We start from the raw sequence: 23,242 nt of genomic DNA, 5'->3' as shown, positions 1-23,242 counted from the left end.
GCATATGGTACAATTTACGTTGATATTCAATATACGAGAGGTCATACCAGGGTGGTTTTTGGATTAATTAAAACTCGGACAGAATCAAAACATGTACATACAAATCAGAACTTGATTCAGACGCAATATATGTACACAGAACCCACCGCATTGAAAAACGGCCAGGAGTTACCAACAGAAATACTAACAGTCGTTTCGTTAAAGTAAGACACTGACCAACGATAGCCGAGGGCTGTTTTTTGTTTTTGTTTAAAGAAGTCTTTGTCTTCCTTTGGAATTGTCAATCAGTCTGATTCGGGTTACATAATTTTGTTTAAAATCTGGAAAACTGATTTTATAACTGACGATGACGTTTGTTTGTGAGTCGTCAAGGTTCCTCCATCAGATTCAAGATTTTGTAGTAAAGATGAAATTGAGATGTATGTTTGCATCTGAAATTACTAACAGGTGTATTTCGAATAAATATATGTCTTAATGGATGCATGAATGCCAGAACTCATAACATAAATTAGTATTTGTTAGCATATGGGTTCCGTCTCAACACTTCGATTTTTGTGCCGATTACATTCAATTTTCAAAGATACAGTGAAATTTCTCGGAACTTTATCCTACAAAGCGTACAGAAAATATCAGAGAGAGAGAGAGGAAAACGCAAAACAATAACGCAACACAAGCTAACAAGACGGATCTTGTGAGTACAAGTAAAATATACAAAAGAACCAAGAATTACATAAAGAGTTTTATCCTACCACACTCGCCTATTACGAATTATTAAAAGTAAAACACCCAAGCAATTATTGAGAACTGTTAATAACGTAGAAAATTGTGGGGAGGGGGCTGGGTGGTGTGGGGGTAAAATGTTTAACTCAAAGAACTGTCAACATAAACAAGGAAATATTACAACTTAAATGAAAAGGATGAGTCTAATGTAAATATTAAATAAATATTTCTGCACTTACTGAGTAAAGAAATACTGTCTACATTAAAACTCTTAAGAACATCAAAGTACGTCGTAAAATAATGTATTAAAATATACGAAATGTAGTTCTGATAAGCTAATGCTTTTGTATGACTCTTTTTTAATATAAAAATATGACGCTGGTCTGATTCCGGACGCATGGCTTGAACGAATAATTTACCAATATATAGGGGAAAAAAGGAATCCAATCTTACCTGATAACTATGGACCTATCAAAATTTCAAGCCGTTTTAGTAAAAGTCCTGCATCCGTACTTGAAACAAGTTTGTAATTTTTTACGATAATCTTAAAGAAAACCAAGCCCGATTCAGGTAATGCTATTCAACTACAAATCATATATTTTGTCTTCACGTTCCTACTGAACTTGTAAAACTTGAAGATGAAACCATTTTGTGCCTTTATTAACTTTAGTAGCGCTTTTGACAGTGTTTGGAGGAAGGGCCGTGGATGAACTGTTAGAGAACAATTTAATTTGGAGAATCTCATGAATAATATTTCATATTACCACGAAGTCAAGTTTGTATCAGTTTTGCTGATGAGTAATCTGCTTTCTTTTAACCTATTAAGGGTGTGGCGCAAGGTGAAAACCTTTCGCCAATCTTATTCGCGTATTTAGATGATTGAGAAAACTTTTTAAAAAATCGGTACACTTGTGCACATATCTACATTTTTCTGACCAGTCTGTCAATTTCCTGCAAATCGTTTTACTACTTTACACCGATGACATGACTTTTTGGGTACTGACGAAAAACCTTTCCAACATAATTCAAATGTGTTTTTATGCATTTTGAGAGCTATGGAAATTGAATGTCAATTTCACAAAGACAACTTTTTATTTAATTTTGGCAAACGAAAGATTACAATGTCTGTACTAAATTGTCAATTTGTGTGATACCTGTTTCATTAAACAAGTGAAAGCTGTTGATGAACTCGTAGCGAGATGCATTTTTACGTAGGAATTTTGGTTATACTTGTATCCGATTAAACCATTTTGTAGTGTCAACAGATTTATCATCTAATGATATGCTAGTGCTTCAAATGAATGTCTCATGAATCTATAGCTATCAACAAATCTAAATATGTATAATTATGGACCTGTCAAGATTTGAAGCCGATATATATCGTTTGGTATAGGTACAACTTTTATTTCTGGACCAGAATCTTGTCCAAGTAGCCCCTTGAACAGGTGACTGTCGTAACCAGACAGATTGTGGGTGAAAAAATGGAGTTACATGATAATGGTCACGCACATTGTGGCCTTCAATGTTTTGTATTCTTTACATATACGATAAATGTCGGTTGACTTAAAATGCTTTTAGTCTTTGCATGTGCAGATTATAGGTTTTATATAATTGGTTTTTAATTCATATTTCCTAATGTCTAAACATTTTCCATACTAATCATAGAAAAAAATCCATGCAATCTGTACCTCTACATCTGATTGATTTGTATGTAATTCGTTTGTAATGTTTTGAGGACGATGCAGAACTAAGAACGATGGGCTTACATGTTTTCTGTGTTGTCAACAACATTATAGTATATTTAGCAAGTACGTATTTGAAGTTAAAATTTGTATTTTAAGAAGATGCTAAAGTGTTTAAATTTATCAGATGTTTTAATATAATTTGACACTTCCAACAAGTGTACTTATATTTTTCGTATTTGTTAAACTGATTTGATATTAGCATTGACAATTCTAGAATACATACATGATGATATCTTTTCTGTCTTCTTAAAAATGATTAACACTTGAATGTCTTGTTCTTTTCTCTTATCTGAAACACTAAGATGCCTAATTGTACTATCCTCCACATTGCAGTAGATATTTGCAGACATATTAAAATCGTCTTCAGAGTTGCGTCTGTCTGTAAATTATCGAACAAAATTGCATACTTTATTTTGTAAACCTCTCTGTGGGGTCTTAATTTTTGTTGTATTCAGACTTAATTCCATGGCAGATAAATAGCGATTGTTATCTTCATTTTTTATGTTGATGAAAGATTTTCTTTGATTACTCACTCTAATTCTTTTGACTGTGTAAATTTTGTAGTGGTAGAGGGGTGGATATATTTTTAGCACTAAATGTACTTGGACTCTGAATGTACTCTTCAGGGGAGAATCTAAATTTAGAATGCATGCTTCAATATCTTCACTCTAAATGATACCCAGAATCTTTCACATTATAACATCAAATCATAAGGATTTAAATTAAGTATTGTTTTCAAGATTTCAATAAAAATTATAAAAAAGACTTTGTTTCTACATTTTGCATACTTAACTTCAAAAGACATAAGTGTCCTCCTAATATTAAATCTGATTAGGAGTTTTAATTTAAATTATGTGTCAGTATGAACAAATGTTTTGTTTAAAATTTGGACCCACTTGTTGTTTATTTATGTGGAATATGTAGCAGAGGAACGGTCAATTGTCAAGGGTATGTGTAAATGTTTAAACATTATTTATTTAACTTTTTATAATCATAACATATCATAAATATCGTTCAACACATGTGACATAACACCTTGCTGCGTAAGATGGAACCGCTCCGGTGACCTAGTGGTTAGAGCGTCCGCCTCGGATGCGGGAGATCGTGGGTTCGATCCCCGGCCGAGTCATACCAAAGACTTACAAAAATGGTACTAACAGCTGCCTCGCTTGGCGCTCAGCATTAAGAGGTTAGTGTTAGGACTGGTCGGCCCGGTTTCAGGATAATGTGACTGGGTGGGACATCATGCTTCACGTCTGTGGCATGATGCCCCAGTGCTAGACATCACTATAAACTGCCACACTGCAGACATAGTAGCGATGTGACTGAAAAATTGTTAAAGCTACGTTAAAAATCCAAAATCACACACACACACACACACACACACACACACACACACACATATTTCGCTATTAGGAAGTGAAAACAGAATCTTAGTCTCGTATTGATTTGAGATAAACTTTGAAACTCATTAAATATAATATTATACTCACCACAAGCACCTTATGGTGTATTGATTGTGACATGAATTTTGAAACTCATTAAATACAATGTTATACTCACTACAAGCACCTTGTGGCGTTTTGTACTATTCAGCTCGTTTCATTAATTTCATTATTAAATGAATACTCGCTGTACGTTTTGTAAGAGCGGTATGAGACATCAAAGATAGCGAAATAACAATTTTTTTAAACCAGTCAGAGGATTTGGGCTTTTACATAGAACGAGATATGAATAATTTACTCAGTCCTATTAAGTACTGAGATAATATTTGTGTAACACAAACAAATAACTAATGTGTCGCAGAGTGGCAAACATGATAAAGCTTTGTTTCGAACTTCAAAAGTTTTAATTCCTGATAGTTTTAGGTACATGCAAATGCAAAATAAAACTTTTGGTACATATTTCACATTAAAATGATATGCATACCAACGTAGGAATGACTGGTTCTTACCCAAGCAGGTGAACTTTCCTCCTTAAGTGGATAAACAAAGTATTTGTATTTATTTTCCACAGTAAAATCGACATAAAAATATTAAAATTATGCAATAACAACAGATGCACATGGTGCATAGTCCATAACAACACATGCACATTGTGCAATATTCTATATCAACACTAATGTTATGTCATTAACCCACCCCCCACGTTCTTCAATCATCCCCACAACGAAATAATTGTTTCAGTCTCTTCTGGTCATTTGAAGCCATTACCATGATTCTAAACTTAAAATGATCTATCACATTCTAATCTGGCATGCGTCACAAGTCGAGTTTAAACTTATCCTACAGTTTCTATGATTGGTCCTGTTCTGACCGATCCGACAGTTTCCAGTCCAGTCCAGTTATAATTGCTCCTATTTTGTTTCCATGACTATACAATGACGTCAGTTAAATGCAAATCAGGAAGTGGTGTTTAAAATGTATGTAACTGATATGCTGGTCACCTGTCCATCTTTTCGGCACAAAACTGCCAATCCCTTTCTGTACAAAAAGATTTAAAGGTTTCTCACCAATGTACCACATTTGAATACCATATCTCAGCATGAACAAATATTTTGTTAAAAGTCACACGAAAATGCAATAATTTGAGATTAAATCAAATCAAATAGTTACGAAAATACTCGTATTTTCAAAGTCACTAGTCTAGCACAATAAAATTCCTGAGGTATTTTGGTCTTCGAATACTAGATTCTCGTGCTAATCATGTTTTGGTTGTAAATAGGACTGAAAGACAAGGGACATTTCCGATGAAATCATTCAAAATCTTCACAATTATCTTCATCATCTTCAATCCCGTAATGTAATTTGTTGTCTTTGACCCAAGCCCATGTCATGCGCGGTGTAGTGAAAAATTTGCCGATGTCTCCATTTTTTCCAACAACGATAACACCTCCATGTCCGTTAACTCGTTTATCCATCTTCATTAATGCTTTTTCTGCTGCCACTTGTGCCGACATACCTAGAAGTATACAGTTATTATATTATTTTGTATTTCTTATTCTTGAACTTGTCTATTTATTGACAGTGCACACTGGCCTTCTCGGTGTCAATTTAATTTTGAACAAGTTGAATGTTCAAAGTCAATCTCGCACGGAAAGGCATTGACCATGAGAGAGAGAGAGAGAGAGAGAGAGAGAGAGAGAGAGAGAAAGAGGCTTCATTAATGTACCAGAAATGTGTGCATTAGTAACGTATACATTCAACTTATCATTTCAAGAAAGTTCTTCAGTAAATGTCGACAATACGACTTGTACAGAAAATTAGAAGCTTATATACATGTAGTGTTTTACGGCATCTTAGCATCAATGTGACTTTATGGTTCTTACTAAAGGTAAATTTCGAAAACTATAAATAGGAAGGACTGCATAGAATACCTTGTGAAGATAAACCTTCAGAAATCAATGCAAACATGTGGTACAGAGAGAAACGTAAAGCTGTTAAAATATGATAAATGTATACAATTTTAAAGATAAAATTAACATGTAAAAATCAATAAAACATATGGTCAACATTTCTTTTTATATAACAGCATTCTCTCAAAAACTCAAAGATCTTCTCAAGTGGTACATCATCATACAATTTCTTCATCGAGTTAGCATGAAAATACTTGTCTCACTGATTGAACGTCGATACAATCGAAATGAATGTGTCCCATGAGTCAGGTATACGTGTCTGATGTATGATCGGCACCAATACCTCATCTCTGCGATTTGTTCTATTCAAGGGATGCCACTCTTCAATAATGGGACTGATGTTCTTAAGTTTGTTTGTGGTGTTCACATCCAAATATTCTGCCGTGTATGATGGAGTTGCTGATTTATTCAGTATTAGAAGTCAGTGTATAGAATCTTCCATTCTGAAGCGGGTGACTGCAGTGCAACTTTGGATTGATTCATCTACACTTTAATTGCCCTTAATACCAGTGACACTGGGTAGCCAACAGTACAGAATACTATTCCCAGAGTGTATGAGCACATCCAGGCCCGGCCCTAGGGCAAGACGAACGAGGCATCCACCTTGGGCCCAGCGCTCTCAGGAAATCAACTTCGCAATGCAATTTTTTTGCTTGGGGCCCCTCTCATCGCTTTTGCTGCCTTGTACCCTGCATGCTGCCTTGTGACCCGCACATCCTAGGACAGGGCCTGAGCACATCATGTTTATGTTATATCTAGAATATTACCAGGTTGTCATATCTATAGTTTTACAAGGCCTTCAATATGGAAAGGGAATCCGAAAAGATGAAGAAATTTAGTTTTGAGAGGTTTCAATATAGTTCAAAGCTTTTCGTATTGCTGTGATTTCTGCAGTAAATAATGAAACTTTATCCAGCAATCGCCTTGACAATGCAAACTGTCTTTGGAACAATCAGTATACAGCAATTACTGCAGCTAAACCCATGTTACCTTGCTCCATATAGGATATAATTGAATGAGCTAGACACACTTTGATGATGGATTCGCCATGTCCGGTGCACGATACTGCTCCTACTTCGTTATCTGCGTAGCCACCGTTTCCTACAGTCAAATTGAAAGAGGATATATAAACATGGCATTAAAAAACGGTCTAATTTTTAAGTTAGATATACTTCCTTTTTGCATAATAATGCGTGAGACCAAAGTCAGTGCATTGCATCAATACAGTCTGGATGCGATAGGTTACTCTGAAAGATATCAAACAGGACTTGTCACAGAAGTCAATATTTTGAGAAACTATCATCATTTAAAATAAAACACGAATATCTCTAAAAGGACTCGTATTCTCAAGAGGACATAGAACTCACATCAAAGATTAGAAAGGGACAAAACTTAAGACGAGAACAAGTCAATGTTTCAGAACTTAGTTATCCAAACAAGTTTAATGTGGATTTATGATTCCATTTTATTTATTTCATACAAATTTCAAATGTTCTGAAAACTTTTAAACAGCGAAGTGGAAGGCCCGCTGTGGCGTGAGGCTGGTCTTCGCCTGGAGGAAAATGAACCCTTGGAAGAAGAAAAAAAAACAATCTTAGATGGGGAACAAGTACCGCTCGCTCTGAAGAAAAAGCCAGGACCGCAAAAGTGCAAAGCACGTTCATTCCTACTGCGATGTCCAGATAAATAATACTGAGGGTGTATTATTTGAGACAGATGTAGCAACCAAGTTGATCAGATCAATAAATACAGCACCACTTCCTTACCTACAATAGGGCTATCCCCCACCCTGCCGGGCATCTTTGCCGTGATGCCGCCAGTCGACATTCCATAGGCGATGTTTCCGTGCATGTCCAGGGCTACCGCACCAACTGTGTCATGACCTAGGTCTTTTCTGGGGAAAAGAAAAGGACTGAAATTACATTCATGAAAACGACTGTTCAATTGAACTAGAAACGTGTTCGAAGCACACCAGTGCCCCAACTGACCTCGTGTCTGTGTTTTATAAATTATCTCGCAAAGCGCAACAAAGGTGTGACAAACGAACTGACAGACGATGATGATAATGCACGTCCCATCCACATCTGTGGCAGGGAATTCGAAAGATGGAAGACTTTTTAAAATTCTTTTTATTATATAGTAAAGTAGATAAAACACGAGAATAATATCCCATAAAATGATGAGGCTCGATGCATGCTTTTAAGTCATTACTGTTTATATCACTCTTCTCAATGGTTATAATCTAGTTAGTTTAAGGTAACTTTTTTTATAGAGTTTACTTCATCTTGCTAATCAAGATGCCGATATTTTATTCTTCATTTGATCAGTCAGTGATTACACTCGTAATTTTTCCATGAAGGCAAATAGTTGACAGTGAACATTATAGATGACAATGAACACAATAGCTGACAGTGAACATAACGGTTGACAGTGAACATAATAGTTGACAGTGAACATTATAGTTGACAGTAAACATACAGAACTATGTTCGTCTGGAACAGGGCATTAACAACTTTCTCCAAGGCGAGGGGCCGGATCAGGTCGTTGTTGTTGTTATAGGGTTTAACGCCATTTTTCAGCACACGACAGACTATATATGGCGGCCAGTATTAATGGTGGAGGAAGAACCCTGGAAAACCCCGGAAAGAACCACCGACCCACGAGAAGCTACCGTCAAGCTTTCTCACATATCCACAATGACCGAGCCCGAGACACGAACCCACGCAGACAGAGGTGAGATGGCAGTGATCCGTGACGGAGAGCGCTTTAGACCACTCGGCCACTCGGGGCCCCGGATCAGGTCGTAGGTTGCACTGTCTGACATGGAGCATGCAGAGAATGGCATGTTCGTTTACCGTGATCTTTAGTCATAATTGTAATTTTTACTAACTTCACATACAAAGACATTGTAAAACCTCAAGGCAAAGATGAACGAGATACAAACATGATCGATCAAAAATAAAATCAAATATAAATCTATGGAAGATTTAAATCACGTGTACGTCGTACGGAATTGACTCGAACTGGATCAAATGAAAATCAAAATCCATCCATTCCAGACCAACTGGAAAAGTTGTTATTTGATGCTTATTTTTGTCTCCCTTAACTTTATACTATCAGAATTGTGCAGTATTTGACGATACCGAACAATTCATATTGCACGCACATGAGCCTAGAGATAGTATAGTGTATTAGGAACTACACTGTGAACAAACCATGTACACTCGTGTAGTAGACGCTTTAGGATTTGATTGATTATATTTGTTTGTGAATAAACTAAAGCAGCTGTTTCGTCCATTTGAAATTATAGGTGATAATGACGTGGACGAGTTCACTGAGCCAGAAACGAAACTTTCAAACAAGCAAATGAATGACTGTGATATTCGCCATGTCAACAACGAATGTGAGAGACACGGTAATTGAAAATACCGTTCTGATCATAGAAACAGTTATTTGGGAGAATATTCATATCTTTTCGCAAATAGAATGGTTAAGACTAAGATGAATGCTCTCCTTTGTCTAAATAAATATAGCATAGTTATAGGTTACTGCATTTGTATGGGAAAATAGGAACGAGTTTTTCGGAATGAATACTGCACGAACTTGTGAGTGCAGTATATCCTTCCGACAAAACGAGTTCATATTTTCCCATACAAATGCAGTAACCTTTTTATTATATGCTCATTTTTTTATTCAACCTAAGGTTTAATTATGTAAACAAAATACACTACAAGAAACAACGTAAATGAATGAATGCCGTATTCCAAACTAAATACACAAGCGCAGATTTGACATTACAAAATGACGTCATTATTTATGCGCACACAGCTCTGCCCAGATAAATTTGAACTTAGTCGCGCGGTCGACATAACTTTCGAAAGAAAATTGCGTGTCTAGTTAAAATTGAAATTTGCAGTCATATTGTGAATGACTGGGCATTGCATCAACATTTCCATTTGATCTGGAGTGAATATATTTTGGTGTTTTGTTTCGATTCGACGAAAGTTTGTGATTTTGGACTGGATTCATCTGTGCAAATTATACATGAAATACATCGAATTGAAGTGGCGCGGGAGAAGCGTGTTTACGTCTGCAAATGTGTTTTTGTTTCTGTCACTGAATGTTTGAAATCATAACGTGGGGAAAATATGAAGTCTTTCAATTGCAATTTTCAAAAAGACGCTATGGAATTTAATGTGTATTTCATTTTGAGTGCAGTAAGGAGGATGCAATTGCACTTATCATCGAAATTACAGCACACTTTCGAAATGTGTAATCCAGATTGAAAACCTATGACATGACTCATGTAATTCGGATTTGCAGAATTAAGAAAAAACATTTTGAGGAAATTCAGGATGTAAAACTGTAAGTATATTTTATTTTGCCATTCTTATCACCAGCTAAAGAAAACAGTATATGCCTTGTTATTTGTAAGGACCTAATCCGTCATTTATACAAGGTACCTAGCCTAAATCCGTAACATTGTATCAACCCAAAATGTCAAGACAACTGGGGGGTTTTGCAATCCACGAAACATGTTTTAGTTCATTTAGAAACAAATAAACAACCACAACGTAAAGAGCCTCTTACGCGAGTGTACATGATTTGTTTACAAATCAAAAGTGCTGGCGTCTGAGTCCATTGTTTATTTACAAAAGAAAGTAGTTCCTTTATTCACGTGAATGCTATATGTGTATTGTCGCGCACATTCAGTATCGGGAAATATTGAACGATTCTGTCAATGTAAAGTTAACGGGGAAAAAAATGAGCATATAATAAAAACACATATTGAGGCCAAGGGCTATAACATATCTAACAGAGACGTACAGTACCATTTTGCAAGTTTTTCAAAATACTAGATTATAGAGAGAAAACAAAAAAACTGCAACAGAAGGTTTTGGTTGGAAACTAAAAGTCTCAGAGCCAATAATCCAAGATGACGAAAAAGTATTATTTCCGCTGTGGAAATGGAGTATCACACAACATATACTTTTCAATTTTCCCCGTGTAACTATTCGGATACAATGTTAGGCCAGCGACAGAAGACACGCTGTATGATAAATTTCATAGCTGGGGTCCCTTCAACAGAAGATATGTATAAAGTTACAAATTTGCCTCCAATTTATGGACTTGTGTTCCCTTTTTTTTCGTGCGGGTGTTTTCCCAGGATTTGTTTAAAAATAACGACATTGTTACGTATCTGTTTGTTGTGCAACTTAACAGTAGAAGCTTTCCCTGGGACATCATAGCGTGCGACAAAAACCGGTTTAAACGGGATCACCCCGCTTGGGTGACTACGTCTAAAAATGTCGACGTACGTTATCACTGAATTTGCCGTTAATCATTTCTCAAGGAATTTATAAAATAATCTTCAATGAAATTTTGATGGACAAGGAATGAAATAAACTGAATAAATGCCATTTAAAGGTATATGTTATGAAATTCTCCAAAACGACACGTATAGCTATAACAAGTTACTCAGAGTGCATACGTGACCTATGCGAGTTGTACTAAAGGCAAGGTGGTTAGTAGTGTACAGTCCACCCAGGCCACCACAAACTAACAATGTTCGATATGCTGCCTCGATATTATTGTTACACGCACACGGGTATTTACTTGACCGAGCGGTTGTCAAACCCTGGCGCGATTCTCGCTAGAAGTCATAAGTTTCCCCGACTTTCCAAAGACTTCCATACAATCTCAGTTGTAAATCAGAAAGCCCGACGTGTCCATTCTATACCTAAATTTTCCTCTAATTAATGCAAGACCACAGATAAACCAAACTTTCAACTATCCATCAACCGTACATCTGCGTGTTTTGGCTTCATTATGTTTCCGTACCACCAACCGTTCACGCCTTAGAACCTATGTGAGTACTCCCTAACAATGGGAACTATTTTAACTCCGCCACCTTAGGCCAGTCAATGTATGCTTTCCAGGCACATTTCGCCGATATAACTGCACCATATTCGGCCGCATGGCGACATAAACGGTCTCTGCCAAGTCCCTTTTTATTTATGCCCTTGTGTAATTTACCGGTTTAATACCGTAAGTGCTGTCCTTGCAGGCACGCTACCAATGTATACCACTAGCTTTTAATATGTACTATTTTACTCCAGGGACAGTCATTCGGTTCTGGTCGGAATTCACTACTAGTGAACCAGGACATCATGGAAACACACTAACACTTCACTCCGTGACGTTTGCTCCTATTGATTAGCTCATTAGTTCGGGCCAGGAATATTTCCATGGCGCCAAATTCCAATAATCAAACAAGTAATCACACAAATCTAAGAATTGCTTAAAATGGGGCACTACAACCACGTGCACATACTCTAAATTTACTACATTATACAAATTAAAATTCCTTATTCAAATTACAAATTTATTCTCCTGTACAAATGGTTAATAGCAACAAATATAACAAATGCACCATACAATCTCAGCAGACATAATGGACGAAAATATATCGATTTTTGACAAGTATCACTATTAATGGCATAAAGAGGAGATGAAACCAGCCAAAAGGTGTAAAGCCTGCGGAAGGGAGTACAAGATTGTCTTCCAAAATACAGGGTACGGTAGGGAACGAAAGGAAACCTGAAAACGGGAATCTAAATGAATACATCTCCAACAAGGAGCCCAAATCCAAAACAATATTAATTAATTTTCTCTCAAAATTATTTCTGAATTCAAATGAAATCTACCCAAAACGACAGATGGGGGAGGCGGATAGAAAATCCTTTCACAATTTTTGGTCCAAAGGAGGTAAACTCAAAGGCTTCCTAGCTTATCAAAGCTAGAGGTCCTATGGGTGTCCACAAATTAAAAAATTGACATATTTTATACATACATGCCACAAGAACAGTCAGTCTACACACTCATTACCCCTGCTGGCTGTAATTTGTTCCATTTCATATCAATTTCTGCTGCGGGGGGAAGTTAGATATACTTACGTTCAACTAATTTCATAAATTTAATAAAGATTAGAGTCGACATTAAAGCTGGAATTTTTATCTGAAATTTTAAAGAATTGGCGTGTATTTTATACACTTATTACATGTGTTGATATTATTTCGATTGGAATCGAACAAAACCAAGCAAACTATCCTCAGAATTAACAAGTTTATAAATATTCAGTTAAATACGCGTCTTATCCAAGAAATTAGTCCAAAACATTGCGTGTCTCTCTATACTCTAAGAAAAATTGTTCAATGTTTTCACGGTGTCTTTACAAATTGTACATATATAATTTCCCCCACCCTTTCATATATGACTGTGTAAGCATTTGTATTTATTACCCTTTGTAGTAAATGAGAATGAAATGACTGCACACACTGTAAATTAATTGGTAATTTACCAAATTTCCCTCAGATTGATGCCTCAATATTTCCGGTATGACTAAAAACAAATTGGATCTTTCTTCTGGATATTTTTAAGGCTTAATAGTTATTTAGGGATGGAAGGGTAGGGAAATTTTGCCGAGTACTGGGTATGGGTACCCGACTGGGAACTACCCTGCCAGGTCTGCATTTGTTGATTCTTGTATCTCCACTTCCACTTTGTTTGATTCAATCACCCCCTTTCTCACCTCCATTTATGTCAACCATTAAACTTTTTTTTCGTTTTATTACCGCGGGAGGGGAGAAGGGGCGGAAGTGGCGGCTTGACCTTGCAAGAGCAATTTTTTTTTAAAACCTGGCCGAGCCGAATATTTCTGGGTAATGTAAAACCCCGGCATGGTCCGGGGGACCGGGTCGGGTACTCGTCCATCCCTTATTTTCAAAAAAGTGAGAATTAAAGCTTACACTTAATCTGGATAACTGTCATATGTTTGACAGATTCTAATTTCATAGAGCTTTCCAACATGACTTTTATTTTCGAATGGCCATGCTGCCATTATGCCATAAAATTCTATATAATTAATATGAATATTGTATTTAGTAGAAAAGTCATCAAAGCCATACAAGTGTTAAGCATCATGTACAAAGTCACAATTTTTGTTATCAATACAATGTTTATAGCACATCATTTTTTGATCTTATTATAAAACCTCGCTCGAAAACCATGTTACCGCTGAAGTGGGAGCCATCGATAGCACTTAGCACAAGTCATACGAGCTTTGCTGTAAAATAGAAATCAAATGAAGTTTCTATTTAGACTGACTTTCGCCCGAAGAGCTCCTCCACTGCGTTCCCGTACTGCTTGTAGCAATTAAATTCCCTCCTTGCTTCCTCCGTTACAAGCTGAGACACTGGGATCGTCTTCACACCCATTTCTTCAGCAAACTGGTTAGCCCCCTTCCCGACGAGAAGCACGTGCTCAGTCTGGAAAAAAGGATAAAAGGGAGTTCCGTGTACGTAATTATCTACTTTGATTAACTACTACAGCAGAAATCCGACACCATCTAAAAGTTGTGGCATGCCTACTTTCGTTTGGGAGATGAGAGAAACCTGGTTAAAGCTACACCAACCCTACACAACCTAACGAAATCGCATGAATATTCGTGCTTTTATTGATAAGTTTATTCATTTGTTCGATATAATGTTTCATATAGCAAAAATGGTATTACAAAACTAAATCGGAAGTTGCACATCAAGCTCTGTTGGAATTTTATCAATGAATTAATCTACACCGTCTGTGCCTGTAGCGCGATGAATCATGATATGACAACGACAAACAATAAAATGATCTAAAAGCAAACTAAATAATTATGTTTTCCTTGCTTCACAAATATTGGTTGATGAGTAAAATCCTCGGTAAGCCATTACCGAGACTTTCTAACCTTATCCATGACAAGTCTGGCCAGATCTATTGGATTCTTGATATTCTGGACGCAGGCGACGCCACCGGCGTTAAGTGTCTCACCATCCATAATAACGGCGTCCATTTCTACCTCGCCATTCGAGTTGAGCACAGACCCGGTTCCTAAAAACATACAATTGGGTACATTAGGATCCTGTCTCCGATTCTACCCAGACACATACACCACACTTGTTTAGACATAAAAGATGCAAAATTTAGTTATGATATTCTTTCGTTTTGTTATTTTTAATGGATGAAAAAACAAAATGTAAAATTGCATTGTACAAGGCGTTGAGATTCAACCATTTTGCCCCTCAAAAGTCAATAGTATCTGTAAAAAAGACAACAACAAACACCCACAAACACCCCAAACAAACCAAAGAACGAAGTTCTAAAGACAAGCCTCATTCGTCTTTTTACGAACGAGTATTTAGTTCCGTTTTGTGTTTTGCGGTAGACACAAGACAGTTCTTTAGTACCGAGGCAAACAGAATAACGTCAGTAGCAAAGTAACACCACGATAGCCTAGCTAATGCGATGGTAGAACTCTAACCCGTATCCTTTCCTCCGTGACTTTGACAAGCTAACCACCAAGTCACCGCGGATCCGTCACCAACGAGGATGGTAACATTAATGAAATGAAACAAACAATCTTTTATTGTTTGCTATTCTTCATCAATAACTTTCCATCCTTACATATACTTGAAAAGAGAAATTGTTGTAATTTTGAAACCCGAATTTCCAAAAATAAAAAATAAAAAATTCAACTGCATATTTGTAACATAAACTAATAATAGCCTCATATCAAATAATGCGTGTATGGTTTCGTATTGTCATTTGTCTGACGTTATTTATGCGTGAAAATATTCGTATAATTTGACGTGTGTAGCTATATGAATAGGAAGGTTTGGCTCTGTGCATGCATTTATTTATCAATGATTTAGAAAACTTGGGAAAATGGTGTTACTATTCCTCGAACATGCATGGTGAACGATCGTTACCACCAATTATGACGTTATCAACAGATGTGTCAACAGTTGTTGTTGTTGTTGTTGTAGGGTTTAACGCCATTTTTCAGCACACGATAGGTTATACATGGCGGATGTGTCAACAGTTGTTGTTGTTGTTGTTGTTGTTGTTGTAGGGTTTAACGCCATTTTTCAGCACACGATAGGTTATACATGGCAGATGTGTCAACAGTTGTTGTTGTTGTTGTTGTTGTAGGGTTTAACGCCATTTTTCAGCACACGATAGGCTATACATGGCGGATGTGTCAAGAGTTGTAGACGAAAAATATGCGATGGAAGAAGAAATGGAAGTCAGGAATATTACAAATGTAGGATAGCAATCTGGTTCCAAATTGTAATATTAAAAATTGAAACTTGTGAATATCTTTCTGATTATTTAGTTCGCAACAATATTTTCTTCATAGAACATTCAGCAGTTATCAAGGATTAAAGTAAAGTCATTAAATACCATTAAATACCATGAATTGGCATCACAAAGCATTCTCAGGAAAATGTGAGAATTCATTGAAATCATATGAATTACTAAAGCATTTTTCGAACATAAAATTAATTCTAGGTGTACAGTTTTAGAACTATCGTTTCAATTTCTACTATCTCTAAATAAGGCAAAAATCTCAAGCGAATGAATACAAAGTGCCAGTCTGAGGAGGTATTTTGAGAAATTGAATACAATCCGTGCTGGCTAATGTATGCATGACACATATACAAATAGCACAGTATCATGACGATTGAAATAAATCTAACATAATTTTCTCGCCTTCTCTACACGAGAGAATATACTTAGGCAAACAAAATCTCCTTATTAAGGTAAATATTCAATTGCAACTCTACATTATATAACATAAACCGTGTTGAGAATCAATACATTACAATTTATTCTTGATCCACTCTTAAACATGTGTTCCTAAATCATATTTACTGATGAAGAAGCATATCACTAAACGTGTGCGAGTTTTCATTTGTGTTTTGAGAACATGATATTCTCGAAAATTTGATATATCATTAGAAAACGAAAAACCCGGGTGTGCTTTTGTTTTCCTGCAAGCGACTCAAACTGGCCTAACTGTGGTCTTTCAGCCAGCTGTCAGTGATAAGTATCACATATGCTGACAAAAAAAAAACAACGCGCTTCTTTATTTCAGCCAGTACACTGGATAAAAGTAAATAAAAAGACGAGTGTGCAAATGATTACAGTTTCCAATGCTATTTAATATTAATGCCAATTTTCAATATAACGGATTCTATGACGAAAAGTATATAATTTATATGCACGAATCTTCAATGTTTTATCCTTAGTCACTGAAAATATTACAACTTTTCTCATCAGTAGTAACAGCCTCCTCGCTAGCCAAGGTTCCGATATGTTAACATATCTACACCTTGGTGGTTTTCTCTACTTTCCAATTCGCTTAAATTGTGTAGGGTAACTTAACGCTGAAGGGAACCTGCACTCAGAACTTGTACAATATATTCTTGGTCACTGAAAGCTATCGTTGCACACACTATGATGTTTGACTTTGGATTTAGGGGTTTTAATGTCATTTTCAGCACATGGTAGGCTATACTTGGCGGGCAGCATATTTGGTGGAGGAATAACCCGGTAGGACCCCAGTAAGAACCACAATCATGCTACTTGCAAGCTTTCTCACATACCCACGCTGAATGAGCCGAGACTCGAACCCACGGGGACAGGTGAGGAGTGAATGATTTGTAAAAGCAAGAACCTTCGACCATTAAGCCATCTAGGGCCTCACACGCTATGAGGGCTCGTTGAAATGAAAAGTGTCTTGCAAAATAACATGATAGTTTTAAACTGCTAGTATATATAGTCATCAACTCTGCGTCACAAAATCTATTCATTCGTATGTAATTTGTGGCCTAGAGCTGGATAATAGATACACCTCTTATCTGGGTCACATATCAACAGGATTGAGATCATCGGCCGAGATTTAGCTGTTGCTTTGGAAGGCCGCCAGATTGTTTTGATTTCATGTAGGGTAGACATTGCATCATCGGTTCACATGGACTGGCACGCGATGAATACTGTTGGCAAATATAAATGAGCACGAGTTCAAACACACATGTGGCTTGCTCCGGTGGCATAGTATAGCAGTTAATTGCACATATTAATCAACACGCAAACGCGTACACGCTGACGAGTCGTGCATGACAACGGGCGACAGAAGGAACGAACGCATTCCTTTTAAATTGGATGCATATTCCAAGTGTGGCTTGATTAGGTCTTGACACCGATGTCGGAAATGCCAGCTGAAGACAACTCAATATACCTATATACTGAAGCTAAATTAAATATTTTTCGAACTTTACCGTTAGCTGGCATCATAGAGCTATCGTTGTGCTGACGTGCCATAAAATGATACATACATACATACATACATACATACATACTGAATCTATCACCACACCATATAGGGAACATCGGAGATTCCTTGTATGAAGTCACAACTAAGTTTGCGCAGAGCTCTGGTTGGCAGAACCATTATAGTGGCGAAGGATAAAGACGATCTATCAACTTAAGCAAATGGATTACCAAAGGAAGCGCGTGCTCGCTATATGCAATTATTAAATAGCATTAAAGATTATAAGGGTCTGCCTGATCCAGATAATCTCAAGTCAGGATGGACATTAGACCCCTTCATTTGGCCAGACTTGACATTCGGCGGTATTTACTAGGCCGAAAAGATGAAGTCTCTTAAATCCCTTGATGCGTATATGTAAGTTTATAAAACAATATTTTTTTTTATCCACAGGAGAACCTAAATTATATATGTATTTTGGAAATACAAGAAAGAAAACCAGACGTGTAAAATAACTTTGCTGTAGGTTTGAGGGGGGAGGGGTGTGGGTCGAAATGGCACAGTAGTGTTTGCATCAACTAATATTTTTATATGAGCATATTAACTTTCCCACATATCTAACAATATTGAACAAATTGCCGATTTAAAAGTAAAGTTTAATTAAGCTAAAGTTATATGATGCACGACAGACATGCGCATTAAGTCGCAATTCTCCATGTTTTACTACATGCACATAATTATTTGCATTTCTGAACAACCAATGCTGGCTGCACATCATTTTGATTTTTTCAGTTATGTTGTCAGTGGGCATGTAAAGGAAGTGTAGTGTATTACCATTCTATTGAAGAGGACAGTCCTGTCTGTTTCCTTTCTGCTCAGGTGACACCGTCTCAGAGAATGAAAGACAAGCCGCACCACCCTTAGGTGTGTCTGAGAAAGAAGGAAGCTACAGTCCATTGTGCACATTGCACTTGCATGGCTGGGTAATCATTCGTTGCTTCATGCTTAGCAAATAATTGTTAAATTTGTATATAGGCATCTGGTGATAAAACTATTAAGCATTCCAGACCATATTGTACTTAAATTTGAAGTTGGAAAGAATATTTTTAAAATATGATACATGAAAACATAGCATTGTTATTTTTAAATGCTCCCATAAACTGCATATATAAGGAAAAAGCTATAGTTTCTAATGCACTGAAATCTCACCACTTCTTATTTGTTGTAAAATCGTTTGATTTATACAATTTGAACAACGTGGGATTGAGAATTAATGACTTAACACGCTTAAGTCCAACCCAGTGAGCATGAGAAATACACCAAAGACGATAGAACCATTCAAATTAGAAAATATTTAATCACGTTCTCTTACTTGCAGGTGCAATTAACATGTGAAGAATTATTGGATTACAAAAATTATCTAAAAGAATGGGTTTCTGTTGTAGGCTTGGAGAGGTTTGCAGCCATGTGGCCGCTGTTCTTTTCAAGGTGGAAATTGGAGTTCGAATTGGCATGACGCAACCATCATCCACCAGCCAGGCGTGCAAGTGGAACATTAGTTTTCGTAATGAGGTTTTATTAATGTTCAAGTGTTTCAAGTAAATTGCCAGCTAATAGATATTTTTAATAAAATATAATAATTGGATAAAGTCAAAGTAAGTCTATGTTCCTTCCTAACTAATAAATCGTTTATTTTTGTCTAAATTAAGAATAGGAAGGAAAAATTGTATTGGCTACTTTTTAACACTTTTTTAAATCTGTGCTGCTACTTTAAAAGACTATTGCGCGTCTTTTCTCTGTTTTAGATGGAACCCATAACAGTTGATGAGTTCCAAAGCTTGGCTTTTTAAAGGATTAAACCAGTTGACTCCATTATACCAAGTGTTAATAACCAGCTGCCATTAATGGAAACATTAAAATCACTCAAGGCCGCATGTCATGTACTGCTTGTTTCTCTGTATCACACCTCGAGACGGAGGGCTGGACACTGAATCTGCAGTCGAGACGAAGCAAGCATTCCACCACGTTTAACTTACTGACTGACGAGTCAGTTGCTGACCTTCCAGCAGAGGATAAATGGCTGATGTTTGACAAGATTTGGAGTAATTACTCCTGCTCAGAAGAGCAAGTATTCACTTTGGAAAAAATGACAAGATCACAAGGAGTGTGCCCACTGTGGTATAGACACAGGCAAGGTCTGATTACGGGAACAAAACCCCCACGACGTCCTAGTTAAAAGAGCAGACAATAATGGGTTATTCTACAGCTGACAATAGCAGAAAGCCTGCTGTTAAATGGGGAATGAGTAATGAAGAAAAGGCCAGGAATTTTTTCATCAGTACCATGAGCACTCAACATAGAGAGCTTGAGGCCCAATTGACAGGGTTCCTGATTAGTGCAGAGAATTCATTTTCGGGTGTTTCAAGCGATGGTCTTACCAAATGTAAATGGAAAGGGGATCATGGAAATTAAGTGCCCCTAAAAACACAGAGAGTCATCAGTGTCAGATGCCCAAAGTGATAAAGATTTTTGCTTGACAGATGACCTGACACTAAAAACAACACACACGTACTTCACACAAGTGTAACTCAAGATGCGCATCCACGAAGTACAACATTGTGACTGTAGTGTTTACCAGCAAGGAACTTTGTATCATTAGAGTAAAGTATGACACTGCATTCAGCCAAAGCTGGTGATCGCACGCATGTTTAATGTCGTTTGTTCCACTAGAAATTGTGACTGGGGAACTTGAAAATGGCATTATTGATGCTGCTGAGAATGATAGTGTGGCCACATATTGCATATGTGATCAGCGAGAAAATGGAAAAATGATACAGTGTGACAACGATGACTGCGCATTCCAGTGGTTCCATTATGCACGTGTAAATGTGCCCCGAAAACCAAGGGGACAGTGGTACTGTCCCCGCTGCAAGGAAAATTAACTTTTAACATTGTCACATAGTGAATTGTACGCGTGGCAGAGAGGGAGAGAAAATGAGAGGAGGTAACACATCGATATAGTGCTTGCGTGATGGAGTTTAATCTATTGTCAGAACATATCAATATACCGGCGTTCAACTGACTAATGTATCAAAGAGTCAAGAGAACACGATTTCGTATCGGTGCCAGTCAGATCTATTTATCGATTACGTAAATCTTGATTTTAAGTAGTCTAATTCGCTATATGATACATGAATATATGTGCCGTCTCACACTCCAAATACACAAACAACCAGTAGAATACATGTATGGTCAGTGCAGACTGGCATTGTTTGTACTATCTAGAGTCAAATATTCAATTTGTACCAAAAATAAATTTTAAAAGACTGACACTTCGTCACCGCTTAAATGAATGGCTTCCTGGATAATTGCCTAACTATTGATTTTCAACCAATATCTTGTTTTAACGGGTCAATAACATCTGAAACAGGCCCAAGGAGAACACGGTGCCTTGTGAGTACAATACTGGGCAGCTCACATAATGCAAGCAACAAAATAATCAATTTCTCAATGACAAAATGAAATGTCCTCTCCAACGTACATCGACTGTTCTACAAGGTCAAACATTTGTTTGAGGTTTTCCCTGTGAGCACATCTCGGACTAGCCAGCATATATACGGACAGCAACATGTAATATTTATCAACCGATTATAAACTCAACCTGAACGTCGTAGATCAACTTTCAGTTTAGTATGAAAGTTAAACATAGAGGCAAACACGTATTTCAGCATACAAACAAAAACACCAGTGCACGTATTCAGTATTCATATAAAAGGGTAAACGATAAATGGAGAACACTATATAAGAGAAGTGTTTCCTGTGAAACTGCTTTGCAAGTATGGACTATAAGATAAATATGACAAGGAAGTTTGTCTATATTTCTTAATTAAGGAGGTTTGTTGCCTTAAAATATACAGCCAACACACAATCCACTGCAAAATGGGCTACATGATCTGAGTGGGGTGATGCAACAGTACACCGATATTACACTTCCATGATCAAAATGTTATTTATGGAGTTCTGTTTTTATTTATTCGCTAATTCCATGGATGTAATTCAGGGGATTGAACGCGTATGCAGTAGCTGTATTTTAGTATAGGACATTAGCACAAAACTTGACCATGAGTCTGAAGAAGAAAAAAATGTGTATGTTTACAAATATTATCTTTCCTATATTATTTCTAACCTGTCAGTATAGTACACACAGTGGGAATAAAAAGATCGGTGTATTTCGTGATCATGTTAAAAGAAAGAAATAATCTTTTAATCAATGCACATGTTTGATACGATTAGTGTTCTTGCGTATAAAGAGCATTGTGTTGCCATGACTCGACAGTAACTGTGCGTAACAAAATGTCCGACTTTGTATCTATCTTACTTTATCGATTTTATGATTTTCTTTTCGTTAGAAACAGGCAAATTCCCTTACCAGCATCAAAGCAGACGTCATCTTCTAAAACCCGTACCGCAGCCACAACCGCATCCAGCGCGGACCCTCCCGTTTTTAAAATTTGGTATGCGGCCCTTGCACTCGCCTTGGCCCCATTTCTGGATCCCTCCAAAAGATCATCTGGAATATTCCATGCTCCACCGTGCACAATGATAACAGGATTACCTGGCCCAGCACCATTTAAAGCCATTCCAATTCTCAGCGCTGTTAGTACAGGTCTGTTCGCTGAGACTAGTACAACGAACTGACGTGCAGCTAACGTTAAGTTCCGGATCAATAATAGTTTCTTTAGTATGCAAACTTAGGTTGGGCAGCTAGTTTTAACCAGTCAGAACCAGTTAAAAATGATCCCTATTACTCTTTAAATGCTAAGTAATTGTTATATTTTGTTAATTTAATAATTTTACTGATTTTTGACCTCATCACAATCCAGTATTTTATTGACTATAATTATCCATTACCAATTGGTTCTAGTTTAGTCTTCCTGCAGTGAATCGACTTTGCATAGGACAAATATTTCTACATTAACTATTTTTAATTTCTAGGTATATTGAGATTATTGCTATATGTGCTTTTTAAAAGTCTGATAGTAGTATGCTATTATGGTTGTATGGTTATTTTAATTTTGTCACACACACACACACACACACACACACACACACACACACATATATATATATATATATATATATATATATATATATATATATATATATATATATATATATATATATATATATATATATATAACACAACTATTT

The 23,242-nt window shown here is 36.7% G+C and overlaps 1 protein-coding gene and 1 pseudogene across 1 annotated transcript; one reads left to right on the top strand and one right to left on the bottom strand.

Moving 5' to 3' along the window:
• Nucleotides 1-4,291: 4,291 nt before the first annotated feature.
• On the bottom strand, nt 4,292-22,739 carry LOC149804427 (isoaspartyl peptidase/L-asparaginase-like). Its single transcript, XM_089940226.1, has 6 exons — nt 22,461-22,739; nt 14,666-14,808; nt 14,047-14,207; nt 7,647-7,774; nt 6,871-6,981; nt 4,292-5,426 (listed from the first exon to the last, which is right to left on the bottom strand). Exons 1-6 carry the CDS (start codon nt 22,669-22,671, stop codon nt 5,221-5,223), a joined length of 960 nt encoding a protein of 319 aa, XP_089796352.1. The 5' UTR covers nt 22,672-22,739; the 3' UTR covers nt 4,292-5,220.
• Nucleotides 18,417-20,022, top strand: LOC149804428 (uncharacterized; annotated as a pseudogene).
• Nucleotides 22,740-23,242: the final 503 nt, after the last annotated feature.

The sequence above is a fragment of the Sinohyriopsis cumingii genome, chromosome 2 (assembly GCF_028554795.1).
Source record: "Sinohyriopsis cumingii isolate HCF-2022 chromosome 2, ASM2855479v2, whole genome shotgun sequence".
Taxonomy (NCBI): Eukaryota; Metazoa; Mollusca; class Bivalvia; order Unionida; family Unionidae; genus Sinohyriopsis; species Sinohyriopsis cumingii.
Note: the sequence above shows the minus strand (reverse complement) of the source record. Positions and strands in the feature narration are given on the sequence as shown.

Excerpts from the sequence above, each read along its gene's own strand:
- LOC149804427 (XM_089940226.1), bottom strand. The coding sequence starts at position 22,671 with ATGGCTTTAAATGGTGCTGGGCCAGGTAATCCTGTTATCATTGTGCAC. Across the intron at positions 14,809-22,460 it reads TGACGTCTGCTTTGATGCTG|GAACCGGGTCTGTGCTCAAC; the intron begins GTAAGGGAATTT and ends GTATGTTTTTAG. Across the intron at positions 14,208-14,665 it reads CCAGACTTGTCATGGATAAG|ACTGAGCACGTGCTTCTCGT; the intron begins GTTAGAAAGTCT and ends CCTTTTTTCCAG.